The sequence below is a fragment of the Rhinolophus sinicus genome, linkage group LG01 (genome assembly GCF_036562045.2).
Source record: "Rhinolophus sinicus isolate RSC01 linkage group LG01, ASM3656204v1, whole genome shotgun sequence".
Taxonomy (NCBI): domain Eukaryota; kingdom Metazoa; phylum Chordata; class Mammalia; order Chiroptera; family Rhinolophidae; genus Rhinolophus; species Rhinolophus sinicus.
In genome coordinates, this window is record NC_133751.1 from 48,049,889 (window position 1) to 48,068,612 (window position 18,724).

Consider the following 18,724-nt stretch of genomic DNA (forward strand, 5'->3'; position numbering starts at 1 on the left):
AAAACACAGCAATGTGACTATACTTAATGCCAAAGAACGGTGTACTTAAAAACAGTTAAGGTGTGAGGACGGAAAAGGGGCCATAGGTTAAACCTGACAAGGTCTGGAGACTGAAAATAACCATATAGAATGGTGGGTGTGAACATAAAAATTCCTAACAAAGGTGGGCCATGGCAGGAAGTCACACCGTTGGCCTTTAGCTTCCTTGACAAAGGTCAGTCTTTGCCTTAAGTGAGCCTATCTGTCATCTTTTTGCATCTAAGATAACATACCCTTGAAATGTCACAGCAATCCCTTTTTTCTGACCCCCCCCTCAGGGGACACAACCCACTGCACCAGAGCAGGCAACTACAAAATCTCTCATTGTTATCTTGTTCCCCAAATACCATCTCTAACGTGGTGTAAAATGCTATTAACTATCCTGTACCCACCAATGTAAAAGAAGTGTGTGTCTCTCCATTTTGCTTTTTATCCAATCCCAGAGATTTCCCCACTTTGCTTTCTCCCACCCTCTTAAACTACAACCAATGGATTTCATGATGTAACCCTCCTCCTTTGATTCTAATGTACAAAACACGTTGCCAACCTGCCATTTTCCAAAGCATTGTCTCAATCAATTGAGACATTGCTTCCCTGCCATTGTCGTCAGTTTGGCTCAAATAAACTCTTACAAGCTTTTTCTTAGGCTGGATGTTTTTTTCGTCTATAGGCGGTAAATTTCATGTATACTTTAAGGCAATTTAAAAAATAAAGATATAATTAAATAAATAAAAAACCCTGTGTGATCACATCATTCCCTCGCTTAAAACCCCTCTAATGACTTTCCACTAGTTTTCAAGTAAATTTGAAAATCCTTAAGAAGGCTCTAACGCCCTAAATAATCTAGTAACTACACAAAACTTTCCTTTATTCCTTGCACCGCTCCACGCTTTCTCCTAACTCACGGCGTCTGCATACACAGTTCCATCTGCTAGACAGTGTCTCCTCGTCACCTGCCTAGCTAATTCTTACTCCTTCAAGTTTCAATGTTCAGAATAGTATCTCTGGCCCTTCCCCCAAGACTAGGTCACATTCCTTTATCATGATAATTGCATAGAAAAATGTAATTTCTTGTAGCTATTGTCATAATTACAGCTTAAAAATCTAGAACAAAATATGAATAACAAAAGAGATCTAAATAAATGAAGAAACAGGCCGTATTCGTGGATTGGAAGATTCACCATAGTAAAGATGTCAATTGTCCCCAAACTGATATACAGGTTTTTTTTTTCTTGTTTTTTTTTTATTGGGGAACAGTGTGTTTTTCCAGGACCCATCAGCTCCAAGTCAAGCCGTTGTTTTCACTCTGGTTTGGAGGGCACAGCTCACTGGCCCATGTGGGAATCGAACCGGCAAGGTTGTGTTATGAGCACTGCGCTCTAACCAACTGAGCCAACCAGCAGCCCTGATATACAGGTTTAGTGTAATTCCTATCAATATCCCAGCAAGATTTTTTTATAGATATAGACAAGATTATTCTATAATTTATGTGGAAAGGCAAAGGAACTAGAATAACTAAAACAATTTTGAAAATAAGAATAAAGTGGGAGGAATCAATCTACACAATTTCATGACTTATTATATGTCTTATATGTCTACAGTAATCAAGGCTATTTGGTACAGGCAGAGGGACAGACACACAAACCAATGGAACAGAACAGAGTACTCAGAAACAGCCCTGCCCAAATATAACCAACTGATTTTTGACAGGGGTGCAAAAGCAATTCAATGGAGGAAGGATAGTCTTTTCAACAAATGGTGCTGGAGCAATTAGCTATCCATAGACGAAAAGAACAAAAATGAAAACACAACCTTGACCTAAGTCTCAATACCTTACATGTATGTAAAAAATTATTTCAAATAAATCAAAGATTTAAATGTAAAACTATAAAACTTTTATAAACTAATATATGAGAAAATCTTCAGGACCTAAGACTTAGTGAAGAGTTCTTAAAATGACACCAAAAGTATAAAGTATAAGTATAAACTGAGGTTTTGATTTCTATTGGCAAGATGTAGAAAAACTGGAACCCTTGTATGCTGCTGGTAGGAATATAAAATTATTCAGCTGGTATGGAAAACCTCAATAAGTTAAACATAGAATTACCATATGACCTAGCAAATCCACTCCTGGGTATGTACCCAAAATAATTGAAAATAGATGTTGAAACAAAAATTTGTACATGAAGTCTCATAGCAGCACTATTCACAATAGACAAAAGGTGAAAAAACCTCAAATGTTCATAAACTAATGAATGGATAACAAAAGTAGTCTATCCATACAATGGCATATTATTCTGCCATAAAAAGGAAAAAAGTACTGACACATGCTACAACATGGATGAACCTTGAAAACATTATGCTAACTGAAAGAAGCCAGACACAAAAGGCCACATGTTGTATTATTTCATGTGTATGAAATATGCAGAATAGGGAAGTCTATAGAGACAAAAAGCACATTAGTCTATAGAGACAAAAAGCTTATTAGTTTCCAAGGACTGAGAGAATGGGGGAATGGAAAGTGACTTTTAAATGGTTATCGGTTTCCTTTTTTTTTTCTTTTTTTTGGGGGCGGGGAGGGGAAGAGGACTGTATTGGGGAACAGTGTGTTCTTCCAGGACTTTTTTCCAAGTCAAGTTGTTGTCCTTTCAATCTCAGTTGTGGTGCTGTTCAGCTTCAAGTTGTTGTCCTTTCAGTCTTAGTTGTGGAGGGCGCAGCTCAGCTCCAGGTCCAGTTGCCGTTTTCTAGTTGCAGGGGGCACAGCCCACCATCCCTTGCAGGACTCGAGGAGTTGAACCAGCAACCTTGTGGTTGAGAGCCCACTGGCCCATGTGGGAATCGAACCGGCAGCCTAACGAGCATGGAGCTCTAACCCCCTGAGCCACCGGGCCGGCCCTGGTTATGGGTTTCTTTTTGGGGTGATGAAAATGTTCTAGAACTAGGTAGTAGTGATGGTTGCACAACATTGTGAATGTACTATATAACAAAAGGTAAATTGTATTTATCTGTATTTTGCCACAATAAAAAATGGTGAATTTTATTGTATATAAATTATGTCAATAATTCTGACATAAAATATTAATTGGGACATTAATGGATGCTAAAACTTGTAGGTGAGATTTTGATGAAGATTGGAATAGTTATATAGACTCAAACTATCTCCCCACAAAAGTACTTATTTAACTACAAAAAAGAAAAATAGTAGCATCATAGTGGAAAAACCTGGCAACCCTATCTGTGATAGTTCATTTCCTATGTCAACTTGGAGGGTAGTTTTGGATGAGATTAACATTTAAACTGGTGAACTGTAATTAAGTAGAATGTTCTCTATAATGTAGGTGGGCCTCATTTAATCAGTTGAGGCCTGACTGGAATTAAAAAATCAGCCTCTCCAGCAAGGGGGTTCTCTAGCAGACTTCCTTCGGATTTCATCTGTACCATGGACTCTCCTGGGTCTCCAGCCTGCTAGCCCACACTGCGAATTTGAACTTGCCGGCCTCCATAACTGGGTGAGCCAATTCCTTGTAATAAATAAATAACATAAAGACACACACACACACACACACACACACACATAATCTATTGGCTTTGTTTTTCTGGAGAACCCTAATACACTACCTTAATCCACTAATCAAAGTTAACATCACCAGAAATAGTAACTGCCATGGATATCCTGATGTGATATAGTGAGAAGGATATATCACTTATGTGATATGTGCCAAGTGAATATTCTGAATCTAATTATGAGGAAACAACAGACAAACCCAAATTAAGGGACATTCTACAGAACAACTGGCCAGTGTTCTTCGAAAATGCTAGTATTATGAAAGACAAAAAGAATGAGAACCTATTTCTGATACAAGAAAACTATAAAGAGAACTCTCAACTAAATGTAATGTATGATCCTGGGTTGGATGGGGGAGGGAAGATATCTATGAAGAACATTTTGGCAATGATTAAGAAAATTGGAATATTGACTGTAGTTTAGATAATAGCATTGCTTCAATGTTAAGTTTCCAGAATTTGACAACTATTCTGTGGCTATGTATCAATCTTGTTCTTAAGAAATACACACTGAAGTATTTATGGGTAAAGACGCATAATGTGTACAACCTATTTTCAAATGGTTCCCCCAAAATGCTATTCTTGCAACTTTTGCTAAGCTTTGAAATTATTTCCAAACAAGTTTAAAAATTTATTGTATAATTGTTGACTGTACCCCGACCACCACAACCAGGTTAAGTGCCCCTCCTGAAAGCTCCCTGTAAAAAGCTTTAATAATATCCAGTATATCTCTGTAACGCAGTACTTATCTTAATCTACTGTAACTATGTATCTGCTTTTTTCACTAAAGTATGAGCCTTGCAAGACAGAGGCTATGCCTTTTTAACTCCATACCGCCCACCCCTTCCCCTAAGCCTGGCATATAGCAGAGCACCCAAACTCATGCCATTCTTTAGCCCCGCTTAGGATCTCCTTGGCCTCCTGGAACTTGATTTGGGGCTCTGTGGAGATGAGCTGTCTCTTCCTGTCCTCAGCTGCCTGCCATGCTGCAGCCCTACTACCAGAATGCCTCCCGGCTGGGCCTCAGAGACCTCTTGTTGAGCTGGAGCTGCAGACTTTTCTCTCCCTCTATCTGCCTCAGCTAAGACAGCCTTTCCAGCAGAATCTCAGGGCTGGTCCAGCTTCCCAGCAAAGCTTGGCTTCTAACAGTGTGTCGTCTAGTCTTTGACAGGAATTCCATCTTCCCGGGACACTGTTGTACATCCAACCTCTCCTCAGGACGAAGACAAGGACCTCTTTTTTCATTTACATGTATTTGAGGCCCCTTAATGACTGCTCCCTGTAACATCTTATTCCGCCTAAGGGCCAGGTGTAGCTCTTGGTTCATTTGCAGAAGGGGCAGAGCACAAAACACCATGGGGAAGTGGCCACTGTCTGGACTTCCATGGAGCCCTCTGGATCTGGCCTCCTGCCTGGAGACCTGGAGCACCCGGAGGAGCCATCCGCCCACTCACTATCTACTGTTTCTCCCCAAGCCTGTACCAGGATGTTCAACCAGAATGAGGCTGGGGGAAGGTTCAGCAGAGAAAGGAGGAAAGGTGTCAATGGAACCATGGCTCAGATAGTGTGGAAAGGGGTAGAACCCAACTGGAGCTCCCTGTAGGCTGGACCATTGTAATGGTGTCTATGCTTTCTGTAGTATCTTTGTGCATTTCCACCCATGAAGTTCCTTGGGGAAAGGCCAAGCTAAGGCTACCATGGTAAGTGGTTTGAGCAAGAGAAAGGATTGTGGTTGAGGGCTCAGGTGCTAAAGGAGGCAGGGAATTCCCCTGGGCCAGTATGATGCTGGTGACTGGAATCAGGCCAGAGTAAGTGGGGGGAGGTGAGAACCTAAGTCTGGCTTGAGAGCCCACTCCCAACTTGCTGCACCCCCTCAGCTCTCCTCAAGCTCATTTTGCAGAATCTGAGTGTGGCCTCTGCAAGAAAACTTGCATAGGTGACCCCCGCCCCAACATGGTCACTTCCCCAGGGCTCCCAGACTCTCCCTCAGGGCTCAGGGGAGAGGTTTTAGACTTCTCTAATCTTTTGCAGCATAGCATTGTCAAGCCGCATAAAAATTCTGCCAATATCAAGGGACCTGTTTACAGGCAGAGCTGTTTTCTCCTAGGGGTGCTGCAGTGATGAGATGGGGTGGGGGGTTCACTGCTAAGATGAGGGTTAGCCACGAGAAGGTTCTGCAGGCTGGAAGGCCTCACTTCGGAGGTGGTGGACAACTGAAGTACAGGGAGTCAAAGTCTGAGGGGTTGATCCTCCCCACTCCCAGAAAAAGTGGGGAGATGGCACTGCAGGGATAAGGCTGGCTGCTCGTGGTGAGCGGAAGTCGCTGCCGTGAAGGGGAGCCCTGCTTGGAGTGAGTGGTCATGGAAGTGATCACACAGCTGAAGATACCTGCAGTGATGGGGAAGGTTTCTGCAGTGAGAAGGAGCACTTTGCAAAGGAAGGGGACTGGCTTCTTGAGGCGTGGGGTGTCCAACGGTGATAGGGCGCTGGGGTTCGCTGCAGTGATGTGGAAGGGTCACTGCAGTGATGGGAAGCCTAGCCAGGCCTGGGGTGCGGGGTGGTGATAGTGGGAAATTTTGGGTCGCTGCAGTGCTGGGGGGCTGCAGACAGAGCAGCTCTGCTACTTGTGCAGGACGCCTCACTTCCTGAAGGACAAAAAGGGTGGGGCCTCGGAAGCTTCGGTCCCGCATTGATGGGGGGCTGTGCGGCGGCAGAGACGCGGTCCCTGCACTGCGGTGCCCTGTCTGGCTGCAGGGGCCAGGACTGGCGTGGAGGCGGTACCGCGCCCGAAGTGGGAGCGGGCTGGGAGAGTGGGGCGCCTTAGTCCCGCCGCATCGGCGGGCGGGGCCGAAGCGGGCCAGAGGGGCGGCCTTTCAGAACGGGGGTGGGACTCGCAGCCGCAGGGCCGACGCCCCTGCGTGGACTCAGAGCGCTCACAGCCGGAGTCCTGAGTGGGCGCCCTGCAGGTGCCGCAACTGAGTGCTGCCCCGGGCGCAGAGGCGGCATCACACACCGTGGTCCCGTCGTGGCGCCCAGAACTCCGCAGAGGAGGCGACGGTGAGGCTGGGGCTGCCCGCGGGGAGGGAACAATCCCTAGATCCAGCCAGCAGCATCGCCTGACAGCTCGGCTTTGTGGGGCGGCGGCGGCGGCTGCAGCGGTCCCCCACTCCCAAATGAGCTCTGCCAGGGTAGGGAGAGGTACCCTGGACGGATCTCACGGACTCCCCCTACCCCAACAATTCTCCCTGTCTTGTCTCCAAAAGACCCCCTCCTTTCGCTTCTCTATCTCGTTCTTCCCAACCCAACCCCCTCCACTCAGGCCTGCAGCCAGTCTCAGGGCCCGGGTCAGATGAGGCGCGGGAGAAAGATGCAGCCCTTTGGCTCCCCATCCCACCCCACCCCTGCTGTTCCTTGCTGGGCTAGGGGCACCCAGGAGGACACTGGCCCTTTAAACCCTTGCTCCCCACCCAGAGCATCTTCCATCTCTCCACCCGCGCTACCTCCGACAGCTGGGAGCCGCGGGGAGCCCCGGGGGGCCGACAGGTACGGGGGTGGCGGTGAGGCCCGGGAGCGGGTGATGGAACAGCTGTGACACTCCGCCCCCACCCCCCGCGCGCGCCCGTCTTGGAGCCGGCAGCGGGACTGCTGGGCGCCCCGAGCGCCAGTTAATCATTAACCCTCCTCTTCCCGGGTCCCCGCGCTGCCGGGAGCTGAGCGCCGCCCTGGCTTCCCAGGTAACGGGAGAGGATGCAGGTCTCGCCATCCCCCCCACCTTCCCTGCTTTCTTCCCTCCTTCCCCTCGCCGCCAGTCCGCGCGGCCTGAACCTGGGATCAGCCTTGCGCCCCCTGCAGGTCCGGTCCTCCAGCCAGAGTTAGATTCTCCCAGTGGGCTTTCCCCAGAGTAGGTGGGCTGCCCTGGGCTCAACCTGCGCAGCCTTTCATCGACCACCCTCCCCTAGGGCACCATGCCCGGCCTGTATTGCCCCTCCAGCTGGACGCCGCTGACCCTCACGGACTCTTGGGTTCGGGCCTGCGCCAACGGACCGTGCCTCAGCCTGCGGGCCCGGCTCACCTACCACAACCCGCAGCCACAGCCGGTGGACGGTGAGGCCTGGCAGGGGCGCGAGGTGGTAGGGAGTGGGTGCCGACGAGGTCCGACACCGCCTGTGCCCTCTGCCCCAGGCGTGTTTGTGTACCCGCTGGCCGAGGCCGAAGTGGTATCGGGCTTCCAGGCGGAGGCGGCGGGTCGGCGCGTCTCCTTCCAGCTGCAGAGCCGGCGCCGCTCGCAGGCGGCTTGCTGCCGCGCGCTAGGTCCCGGGTTGGGGGCTTCGACGCCCCGCCGCTGTGCGCAGGGTGAGTCCAGGACGCCTCCCCACCACACCACCACCGCAAAACCAGCCGCACTCTGGTTCCTGTGTCTCGCCCCTCCTCCCTCCAGTCACTGATTTTGTTTTTTCATTCATTGATTCATCCCTTTATTCAACAGTTGTGAACTAGGCACCTGACGTGCACGCCAGGTGCTGGGGGACTGTGACTGAGGCCTGACCCGAGGTTTTCAGCCAGGGAGGCAGACACAGCAGGCAGGCAGTCACACGTCTGTTTTCCCCTTTGGAGCATTAGCTCCTGAGCCTGGAACATGGTTTTGGTCACCTCCAGGTCCCAGCCTCACACTACAAAGGGGCTCAGTGAGTGCTGGGTGAGGATGAATCCCACCCCTGTGCTAGGTCTTGTGGCTTGTACTTCTTTCTTTCATTTATTTATTTGTACATTCATTTGATTCCTGCACATGGGATTTACCATGGAGGTGAGAAGAGGAACAGAATCCAGCTGTGTCGAGAGTTGGCATAAGCCCAGTAGGTAGTTAAAGGCCAGAGTGAGGAATGTTCCAGAAGGAAGTTGAGCCAGCATTTGACTGAAAGAAAGGGTAGGATGTGGTGAAGTGGTGAGGAGGTGAAAGACACCCCAGGCAGAGACAATGGTGTAAGCGAAGGTTTGGAAGTAAATTGTACTTGATGACGGTAATAAAATACTTTATTTTTATAGTGATTTACATTTGACAAAGCCCAGTCACTGGTATTACCTCATTTGAATCCAGAGAGGGATGTAATGCAAGTATTGTTCTCCTTTCCTCTTTTATAGGTGATGAAAATAACAGCAGTGGTCTCTTAGGTGTTGGATGCTTTGCATATATTATCTCATTTATTCCTCACCATGACTTTTGAGATATTGTCATTATGACCCCCATTTTATGGATGAGGAAACTGAGGTTCCTCAAAACAAGAGAGTTACCAAAGGACAGAGTTAGAAGCTATGGCGCCAAGACTCAAACTGTGCTCTTGCCATTGTAGCAGGCTATCCCCAAGCCTCAGCTGGCTGAGGAGGAAGCCCTTTTCTTTCTTCTTACCTTCCTTCTTTCCTTCCATCTTTTTCTTGCCTTCATTTATTCAGCAAGTATTTCTCAAAAGAATGGATAAGTGATTATCCACTCTTTATTGTGAGAAAGTGAGGTAAAGTAGGGCTGTAAAAGTACGCTGGAGCCAGACCATGTAGGGCCTTGACTGCCACTGTACACATCTGGCCATTTTTCCTTTAACAGCAGTGGTGACCCCCACAACTCCATCCGTTCCCAGTTAAACCTGTGATCTAAGTAAAATGGTGTGCTTGTTACGCAAATGCAGCTTTGTGGTCTCTAGTCAGCGTCCCAGCAGATTACTGCTCCTAAACTCCTCTTGGGTAGAAAATTCTAGAGCCACTCCTCGTAGGCAATGGGGAACCCCTAACTATTCATGAGCAGGGAATTTGTGAGCAGGGGTTGCCCAGGCTTTGGGAGATGTCAGTCCACAAGGGAAGGTCCTTTACAAAGATGACACCCAAGGATTGACTGGATAGGTGCAGACAGGGAAAGAGGAGCAGAGGGTATGGGTCCAGGGTTTTGGGGTGGTATGGACATGCCCTGTTTTCCTCAACCCTCCATTAGCAGTGTTGTCACTGCTCCCTTTCCTGATGACAGCCAGGTCCTTTCACCATCTGCTTCTCTTCCTACTGTCATTTATCTCCTATCCCATTCTGTGTCATCGTTTGTCTCTCCAACCACACAAAGTCCCCCTTGTCAAGACTCCCCTGACTTGATGCCTGCCCCCACCCCATTTTCCCTATCTCTTCTGCTTCCAGCCCCGTCTGACCCCTTTTCTCACTCATCGTAGGTCATCTTGTCTTGGATCTGGCCCAGGCCCGGTCCACACTCGTGCTGCCCACCGGCCTCATCGCCGCGGCCGGCACCATGACAGTGACCCTGTGCAGCAGCCAGGAGCTGCCCTCAAGGCCTGATGGGGTGCTGCGTGTGGCTCTGCCCTCGGTGCTCACCCCGCTGGCCCCGTCAGGTCCACCAGGCCCCCCCAGATCTCCGGGGCTCTGTGACGACAGGTTGGGCCTATGGTGATTCTCTTCGTCCCTCCCTCGGCTTCTCTGGGTCTAGTGCGGGTGAGGGGGCTTTGGCAGGGTTCCCAGGGGATGGGCAGGGTGGAGAAAAGCTGGAGCCAGTCAGCCAGAGGGGCTAGGGCCCTTGGTAGTGGCCCGGTGACTCTCCTCATGCTCCCTTCCAGCCCTACCAGCTGCTTCGGGGTGGGCAGCCCTCAGGAGGAAGGGTTGGCCTGGGAGGAGCCAGCTGCTCCTCCGGATGTGTTCTTAGGCCCTGCCCGCTGCCCTGCCCCATACACCTTCTCCTTCGAGATGCTGGTGACTGGGCCATGCCTGCTGGCAGGTGGGTGCCCCGCCCAGTATAGCTGACTGGGAAATAATTCAGGGCTGGGGGTGGGAGGAGCACAAGATGAAAAGAAGACAGGGGCCTAAGACTTAGGAACCTCCCATCTCACAGTAGGAGCGTCCTCCAGCTGCTTCTACATAATACACGCCCCTAGGTTTGTCAGTGTCATTTATTTATGTCCCACTCTACTTACCAGTGGGAGGAGAGAGGCTTATAATGAGACCGGTCCAGGTGATGAAATGGTGTTTCCTTGTGCAAGAGGTGGGGAATGATGCTAAATCAGTAATTGGTGGATGTATAACTCTTTGACCAGCCAGGAACAGAGCTGGGAATCTGCCTTCCAGCCCATGGAAGCAGGCCAACCCCCCCTTTTCCATTCAACCTTATAGATCAGGCTCTGAGAACAGAGCTAAATCAGTTATGATCCTTGCCCCCCACCTCCACCCCACCCCCATATACTGTGATTTGGGAAGGTGATGTTTATGCTCTTCGTACTGACTTGGGGGTGCGGAGATCATCACCCTTCCTTGCGTCTATGTCCCTCAGGCCTGGAGAGCCCCTCTCATGCTCTGCGGGCAGACGCACCCCCTCACGCCAGCTCTGCAGCCACCATCTGTGTCACCCTGGCCGAGGGTCACCACTGCGACAGGGCCTTGGAGATCCTGCTGCACCCTAGTGGTGAGAGACTGGGGAGCACAGTGGGCCAGCTCTAACCTGCTTCAGGACCACCTGGGTAGCATTGTTTTCAAGCATAGATTTCTGGACCCCAAGCCAGGTGGACAAGTCATCTGTGAGGGTGGGCCCGGTGGTACAGGGAGGTCAGACCTGCAAGGTCTTCCCGGAACAGTGGGGTTGGATAGTTGGGGTCCAGAGACGGGGATTTCCCTGACAGCTGTGTCCCCTCCTCCCCAGAGCCCCACCAGCCGCACCTAATGCTGGAGGCTGGCAGCCTGAGCTCAGCAGAATATGAGGCCCGGATTAGGGCCCGCCGGGATTTCCAGAGGCTACAGCGAAGGGACAGTGATGGGGACCGGCAGGTATAGCTGCCTGGGGACATGACCGGGTCCCTGGCCTGACTGCTGGCTGCATTTGTGTGTGAGGAACAGGCGAGCAGACTCACGTTGGGACGGGTGAGGTGCCTCTGGTCCCAGTAAGACCTCTCAATGGTGCCACCACCATCTGAGAGGGCTGGTGCGTATTGTCACAGGAGGGCCCACGTACAGCTCCCTGGGATGTGTCTTAGAGAATGGGGGCTAAGTCTGACACAGGCAGAGGACAGTGACCTGCCTCTACTCTCGCCTTTATTCAAATGACTGCAAAAATGCCTCTTCTGGGTGAAGTAGATAGAAAAAGTGTCCAGGGCTGGTTCCTGCTGCCAGTCAGGTTGGTGTTACACGAAGACTGGCCCAGAATGACTCTGGGATCCCATGTTCAGGTGTGGTTCCTGCAGCGACGCTTCCACAAGGACATCCTGCTGAACCCGGTGCTGGTGCTAAGCTTCTGCCCGGACCTGAGTTCCAAGCCTGGACACCTGGGCACAGCGACCCGGGAGTTCCTTTTCCTGTTGGATGGCAGCAGTGTAGCACACAAGGCCTGTGGGGGCACAGTGTGGGCAGGACCAGGGGGTGGGTGGGGCAGCGGTCTGAGGTGGGCTGCAGCGTGCGCACACACACATTCTTTCTCATACTCACACAGACACGTCTCTCCCAGATTCCAAGAGCCTCTCTCATACATAAAGTTATATTAAGTCACACCTAATCCAAACCCAAGTACCATATATACTTCCAGAGTAATATGCACAAATGTCTCTCATACACACTCAGAATCTCGCTACAGCCCCAGGTTCTCACTCACAGAGTTTCTCACACACAGTCTCTCACACACACCACACACACACACACACACACACACACACACACACACACACACACACGGCTTCTCCTAGATTACTTGATCCAGACCTTCATTTTACACATGGCCTGGAGAAGGCAGGCAATCGATCTGCTGTTCCTTCCTCTGTACCAAGGCCCATAGGCCTGCCTCACGCTGCCCTCCCTGCTCTCCCTAGGACGCCATTGTTTTGGCAGTGAAGTCACTCCCGTCCCAGACGCTCATCAACGTGGCGATAGTTGGCACATCAGTGCAGCCCTTCTTCCCTGCGAGCCGGCTTTGCAGTGATGTGAGTGTGGCCCAGGGACGTGAAGGTCTAGTGGAGATATTGTAGCCCAGCGTGGCCCAGCCTGTTCCTTTTCTCTCCAGGACACTGTGCAGTTGATCTGTGAGAATGTCGAGACTCTGCAGGCTGCGGGCGGTCCCCCAGATGTGCTGGCTGCGCTGGACTGGGCCATGAGGCAGCCCCAGCACAGGGCCCACCCTCGGCAGCTGTTCCTGCTCACTGCTGCCTCACCCATGGCTGCCACGACCCACCAAACTCTGGAGCTGATGAGGTGGCACAGGGGGGCAGCCAGGTATGGGGTGTGGAGAGACTGGTGTCTGAGATTGACCCCCCCCCCCCCAAGAGGCTTCTTCTGAAGGTCACAGCTGCTTCCCTTCCTTCATCAGGTGCTTCTCCTTTGGGCTAGGGCCTGCCTGCCACCAGCTGCTCCAGGGTCTGTCTGCCCTCAGCAGGGGCCAGGCCTACTTCCTGAGGCCTGGGGAGAGGCTGCAGCCCATGGTGAGCTTGAGCCCAGGCCTGTTTTCCATCCCTGGAAGTCCTCCCAAGTTACAGTCTGAAACAGAACCCAATTAAGTCATGGGGTCTCCTGGCACCCAGACCAAGACTTCTCCCCCATTTCAATCCCTACTCTCCCTTGAGAAGCCAAATGGGAGGAGCTGCTGGTGCTGCTGTGGGGTGCTTCAGGAGGCTAAAGTGGGGGGGGGGCACAGCTCTGATCACCCCCCAGTTGTGTCCTGGTACTGAGTCATATCTCTGATAAATTGTGCCTCATCCATGTGGCACAGCTCAGGCTAGGAGACAGACCAAGCCCTGAGGACTGAACACTCAGTCCCCTCGCTTTTTGCTATCCCCACTCCTTCGCCTGACCCAGCCTTTTCCTGCTCCCCTCAGCCAGAGGCTGGGCAGATGGCATCAGGGGAAGAGCAGTCTTCCCACTCTGAGCTGTGTGACACCTCTTTCTCTCCTATGGCCTCTCTCTGATCGTTCCTCACAGCTGGTACAGGCTCTGCGGAAGGCACTGGAGCCTGCTTTGAGTGACATCTCTGTGGACTGGTTTGTGCCTGATGCAGTGGAGGCACTGCTGACCCCCCGGGAGATCCCAGCACTCTACCCTGGGGACCAGCTGCTGGGTTACTGCTCACTCTTCAGGGTGGATGGCTTCCGGTCCCGCCCCCCTGGGGTAGGCCTGGGCTGGGGTTTGGGAGGTGGGCCTGGAATAGCTGAAGCCCCAGAATCTCTTCCAAACCCTTCTTTCATTTCCTGTGCTAAACTCTCCTGCTACCCCCAAGCCTCCTCAGAGACCACACTGGGCCACCCAGGGTGACTGCAGCTTGCCCCATCATGAGGTCTTCTACTGAGTTGTTCTGTAGTGTGTTGCCCTTGGCTTTTGCCAAAGTGCACTAAAGTACAAAGACACAGAAAATAGCTCCAGCATTTGCTGTGAGCTTTTGTCAAAACTTGCTCATTATTTCACACAGTGCCCTACAAAAAGCACTATCCAATTATTTCCTGAAACATTCAGGAACAGAGGGAGCAGAGTCTAGATGAAATCTCAGATCCCAGTTCTGCCATATACTAGCCGTTTGATTCTGGGCGAGTCAAACTTAACTTCTCCGAGCCCATTTCCTCATACTGATTTTTTTCACAGGGTTGTAATTAGAGGTCATAATGTATATGCTCCTGGTAGGATACTTGACACATAGTAGGAGTCTGAGAAATGAGAGTTGTTTTTATTATGAAAAGCTTTCTTTCTCCAGAAGAACTAAGCATGCTTCCTCCTTTTTGATCACGAGAGCTCTCTCTATAATGGACTATTTGCCTTGTTGCCTGGTTGCCAGGAAGCTCAGGGCCAAACCTGAAGCTCAGCTGCACTAGCTCTATTAACCCTACAGTTAGCATGGGTGCTTCCTCTTTACTTAGTACTGGGCTTTCATTTCTGGTTTATTAACTTTATTGCCTCTTGCAGTTAGCCATCTTAAATCCTGTTGGGAAAGAGGTAGCATATAACTACAATCAGGTTTCCCCCCCAGTGACTATCCCTCTCTAGGGCCAAGAGCCTGGCTGGCAGAGCTTGGGTGGCTCTGTGTTCCCATCCCCAGAGGAGGTGCCATCTGCCACCAGCCCTGGCACTGAGCCCACTGGCACCTCAGAGCCACTGGGAACAGGCACTGTGACAGGAGAGCTGTCCAACCCCTGGGCTGCGGGGGACTCAGAGCGGAGTAAGTGTTGTGTGCATGTGTGTGTCTGTGCCGGAGGAGGAATGGGCAGTGGGAGAAGCCAGGCCTGGGGTCCATTCTCCTCCCTCCATCAGGTACGGATGCTCTGACTGACCCCGTCACAGACCCTGGACCCAACCCCTCTTCCGACACAGCCATATGGCGCCGCATCTTCCAGTCCTCGTATATCCGGGAGCAGTATGTGCTCACCCACTGCTCTGCCAGCCCTGAGCCAGGCCCAGGCTCCACAGGCAGCAGTGAGTCCCCCGGCTCCCAGGGCCCTGGCTCCCCTGAAGGCAGTGCTCCCCTGGATCCCCCTTCTCAGCAAGGCTGCCGAAGCCTGGCTTGGGGAGAACCTGCAGGCTCCCGGTCCTGCCCGCTGCCTCCACCCCCACTGGCTCCAGTCAAGGTGAGATTCAGTCCACATCCGTTTACCATGTATCCAGCAAACATTTGCTGACCATCTGCTGTCTGCCACACACTGTGCAGTGGTTACTATTCGCTCTAGCTGAAGAGCGAGATGGAGAAATGTATAGTGAAGATGCCACCCGACATTCAGTGATGAGCACAGGGCATGGTGTTATGGGGGCTCAGAGTCAAAGTGACTAACCCTGTCTGAGGGTGTCAGGAAAGCCAGGGCCCTACCTGGAAGAATAAGGAGAAGTGAGCCAGGCAAAGGGGGAGACTACATGAACAAAACAGACAAGCAACAACCTTAAGTGAGAAATAGGGTGTGGAGAGAAACGCCTCTAGGAAGGAGACCAGAAGCCCTAAGGAGCCTAGCCTTTCTTCTAAGGGTGGTGAGCAGCCATTTAGGGTTTCAGACAAAATGTCATGTGACCAGTGTGTGTGTGTGTGTGTGTGTGTGTGTGTGTGTGTGTGTGATGGCCAGGAGCTCTACATTCCTTGACCAGTGGACCCCACTTGTCTCATGCAGCCTGGGGCCTTAAGTGCTGAGGTGCTGGGCCGTCAACGCAGAGCAGCTCTGGCTGGCCGAAGCCTCTCATCACCCCCAGGCCAGGTGAACCCAGTCCATGGCCGCCCCCGGCACCCCTCTTTGGGTGCAGCACCAGATGGGTCAGGCCCTGAGCCAGGGCAGCAGCTGGGACCAGGCCTGGATGACTCAGGTAAAGGTTGGATAGGGAGCTGGATTCTGACACCAAGCAGGCCTTGCGGAGGTGGGGCCCGGGGCACCACACTTGCCCTGTCCTGCCATTGTCTCCTCAGGAAACCTGCTCTCCCCAGCCCCCATGGACTGGGACATGTTGATGGAACCACCCTTCTTGTTCACGGCTGTGCCCCCCGACAGGGAATTGGGCTCCCCAGCAATGCCGCTACCTCCCCAGCCTCCACGCTGCCATGTGGTGATCCGGGCCCTTTGTGGGGAGCAGCCTGTGTGCTGGGAGGTGGGTGTTGGGCTAGAGACACTATGGGGGTCTGAGAATGATGGCTCCCTGCCTGCATCACTCCCTGAAAGAGAAGGTGCTTGGGACCAAGCCCTCCATCGGCTGACAGCAGCCTCTGTGGTCCGCGACAATGAGCAGCTGGCTCTCCGAGGAGGCGCTGAGACCATGGCTGACTGGGGTAAGTCGCTGGTGGGCCCGCTCAGCGCCCATGGAGCCTGAATGGGGCAATGGCAGAGGGGGGTGTGCTGGGTCACTCTGTACCGCACATAGTCACAATTTTAGGTGGTTCACCCACATTGACAATAAAAAAAATATTAAGCAGGGCAATGGGGAAAAGAGGGATAATAAAATGAAAGGGGTAATGAGGTTTTATTAAAGATGCACAGCACAGGTTATGTGCCGTTGCAAACATGGGACCCAAAATTGGCACGCTTCTTAGCCGCCGACAGGAAAATGTGATCTTGTAATGATGCACAATGCCCATAACATTTTTAAAAGTCTATTTTAATAGAAGACTATTAAAATCAAATACAGCTAAAATTTCAGTTCATCAGTTGCACTGGCCACACTTCAAGTGCTTACTAGTCACATGTGACTAGTGGCTACTGTATTGGATCCTGCAGATCCATAAAGCATTTCCGTCATCACAGAAAGTTGTATTGGCTGTGCTGAAGTGAGTGGATGGAACAGGCACCAGTCATGGTTCCTTCATGGTGTCCAGAATGTTGAATTTCTGGGTGGCTAGGGGGCCTAGCCTTGCTATGAGTTGAGGGGTTCTGCCTAACCACTTCTTGTCAAAGTTGGGGAGTCTGAGCTAGTCCTGACCCTGAGAAAGACTCCATTCTGTTCAAAAGTGGACAGAGGGAGAAGCTATGGGGAACACTGAGATTTTTTTCTAGGAAGCTCTCTAGAGGGTGGGCGATGGGAGTGCACCCCCTCCTGTTCAGCATACTGCTCCATGGTTGTACAGGCCATGCCCGCAGGTCCTGGCTGCGAGCCATTCAGACAAGCAAGGTCAGCTCTGCCCCCTCCTGCTTCACCTGCCCTGTAGCTGTGGACGCTACCACTAGGGAGGTCCTGCCCACAGCCCTGCAGGTGCGGAGCTCAGGTAGGGTCCCTCCCTGATCACCTCTCAGGTGCTGGCCCTCACCTTACTGGCCACCCTCTTGTACAAACCATCTTCTGTGCCCCTGCAGAACCAGCCGAGTCCCCAGGTACCCCTTCTGCTTCTCGGGGCCATCTAGATGCAGCTCCTCTGACCACAGTTGCCCACTCTAAAGGTAACACTCAAATTGGGGGAAGTGGCAAGGAGCAACTGAGCTTAGCGACCACCACTGGCACTGACTAGCTCCATTGCAGGACTTCAGGGAGGCTCCCTGGCAGGCAGCTCGGACGCAGACCAAAATGGCAACTGCAAGTCTGCTTTGTGGGACCCTGCAGCCCCCACCGGAGGTTCTCATCGTCTGCCCCCCCAGCCTTCCTCTAGGCTTAGCCTGGGCTTTCGGAAGGCCAGAGGCCCTAACACAGGCCAGATTAGTGACCACAACAGTGAAGGAAGCGACCACGACTACCTGCCCTTGGTGAGGACTCGGGAGGTGGAGGGTGGCGTTGCCAGGCCGGGGCGCTATCTCAGCTCGCTTCTCCCCCCACCTCCTCTCTCCTCAGGTGCGATTGCAAGAGGCACCCGGCTCCTTCCGCCTGGACGCGCCCTTCTGCACAGCGGTGCGCATCCCCCAGGAGCGACTGTGCCGCGCCTCCCCCTTTGCTGCGCACCGCGCCAGCCTCAGCCCGACTTCAGCCTCATCTCCCTGGGCTCTTCTGGGCCCTGGTGTTGGCCAGGGCGACAGTGCCACAGCTTCCTGCAGCCCGTCCCCCAGCTCAGGCTCCGAGGGTCCCGGCCAGGTGGACAGTGGGCGGGGCTCAGACACCGAGGCCTCGGAGGGAGCAGAAGGGCCGGTTGGGGCCGACCTGCGGGGCCGAACCTGGGCCACAGCCGTGGCACTCGCGTGGCTGGAGCACCGCTGTGCCGCCGCCTTTGGCGAGTGGGAACTCGCAGCAGCTAAGGCCGACTGTTGGCTGCAGGCACAGCACTTGCCTGACGGCCTCGACCTGGCTGCCCTCAAGGCTGCGGCCCGGGGCCTCTTCCTGCTGCTGCGCCACTGGGATCAGAACCTGCAGCTGCACCTGTTGTGTTACAGCCCAGCAAACATGTGAGGTTGCCCATTGCTCGGGCCGGCGCCCCCAAAACACTCAAGTCACTGCCACCCAGGGCCGGCTTCTCGGTGCTGGGAAGGGGTAGGTTGGTGACAGCCTGCTCCTCACTGCTTCCCGTCCCCTTCCCAGAATCCTCTTGCCCCCACAGAAAGTGCCTGCGTGTGCTCTCTCCTGCTCCTCCCACCCCCACCCCCTGCCTGTTCCCCTCTGAGCTCTATGCAGTGCAGGAAAGGGAGAGAGCCACAGTCCCTGAACCCTATGCAATAAAGTGCCTCTTAGGACTGCCGGAATATGTTCTTTATCTGTTGTGTGCACACCCCTCACGCTTGGTCCAGGCACCTCAATG

General features: G+C 52.4%; 1 protein-coding gene across 11 annotated transcripts; it reads left to right on the plus strand.

Moving 5' to 3' along the window:
* Positions 1-6,183: 6,183 nt before the first annotated feature.
* On the plus strand, positions 6,184-18,668 carry VWA5B2 (von Willebrand factor A domain containing 5B2). 11 transcript variants are annotated; one of them, XM_074328789.1, is made up of 20 exons: positions 6,414-6,660; positions 7,563-7,707; positions 7,786-7,956; positions 9,807-10,026; positions 10,206-10,363; positions 10,913-11,044; positions 11,279-11,403; positions 11,802-11,957; positions 12,435-12,545; positions 12,626-12,834; positions 12,929-13,040; positions 13,537-13,722; positions 14,590-14,761; positions 14,854-15,167; positions 15,696-15,885; positions 15,986-16,342; positions 17,135-17,272; positions 17,361-17,444; positions 17,524-17,744; positions 17,830-18,668. In XM_074328789.1, the coding sequence occupies exons 2-20, from the start codon at positions 7,569-7,571 to the stop codon at positions 18,376-18,378; spliced, it is 3,744 nt and encodes a 1,247-aa protein (XP_074184890.1). In that variant the 5' UTR covers positions 6,414-6,660; positions 7,563-7,568; the 3' UTR covers positions 18,379-18,668. The 11 variants fall into 11 exon arrangements, 10 of the variants coding, with proteins under 10 accessions (XP_074184909.1, XP_074184906.1, XP_019591342.2 ...); XM_074328793.1 differs by having other exon boundaries at positions 6,457-6,660; positions 7,595-7,707; positions 9,807-10,038; XM_019735778.2 differs by having other exon boundaries at positions 6,215-7,707; positions 9,807-10,038.
* The last annotated feature ends 56 nt before the right edge of the window (positions 18,669-18,724 follow it).

What these genes read in the sequence shown, in the direction of transcription:
- VWA5B2 (XM_019735778.2), top strand. Translation starts at nt 7,569, where the DNA reads ATGCCCGGCCTGTATTGCCCCTCCAGCTGGACGCCGCTGACCCTCACG. An exon ending in TCCGGTCCCGCCCCCCTGGG is followed by an intron (nt 13,723 to 14,589) that starts GTAGGCCTGGGC and finishes ATCCCTCTCTAG; the next exon opens with GGCCAAGAGCCTGGCTGGCA. An exon ending in CACAGTTGCCCACTCTAAAG is followed by an intron (nt 17,445 to 17,523) that starts GTAACACTCAAA and finishes GCTCCATTGCAG; the next exon opens with GACTTCAGGGAGGCTCCCTG.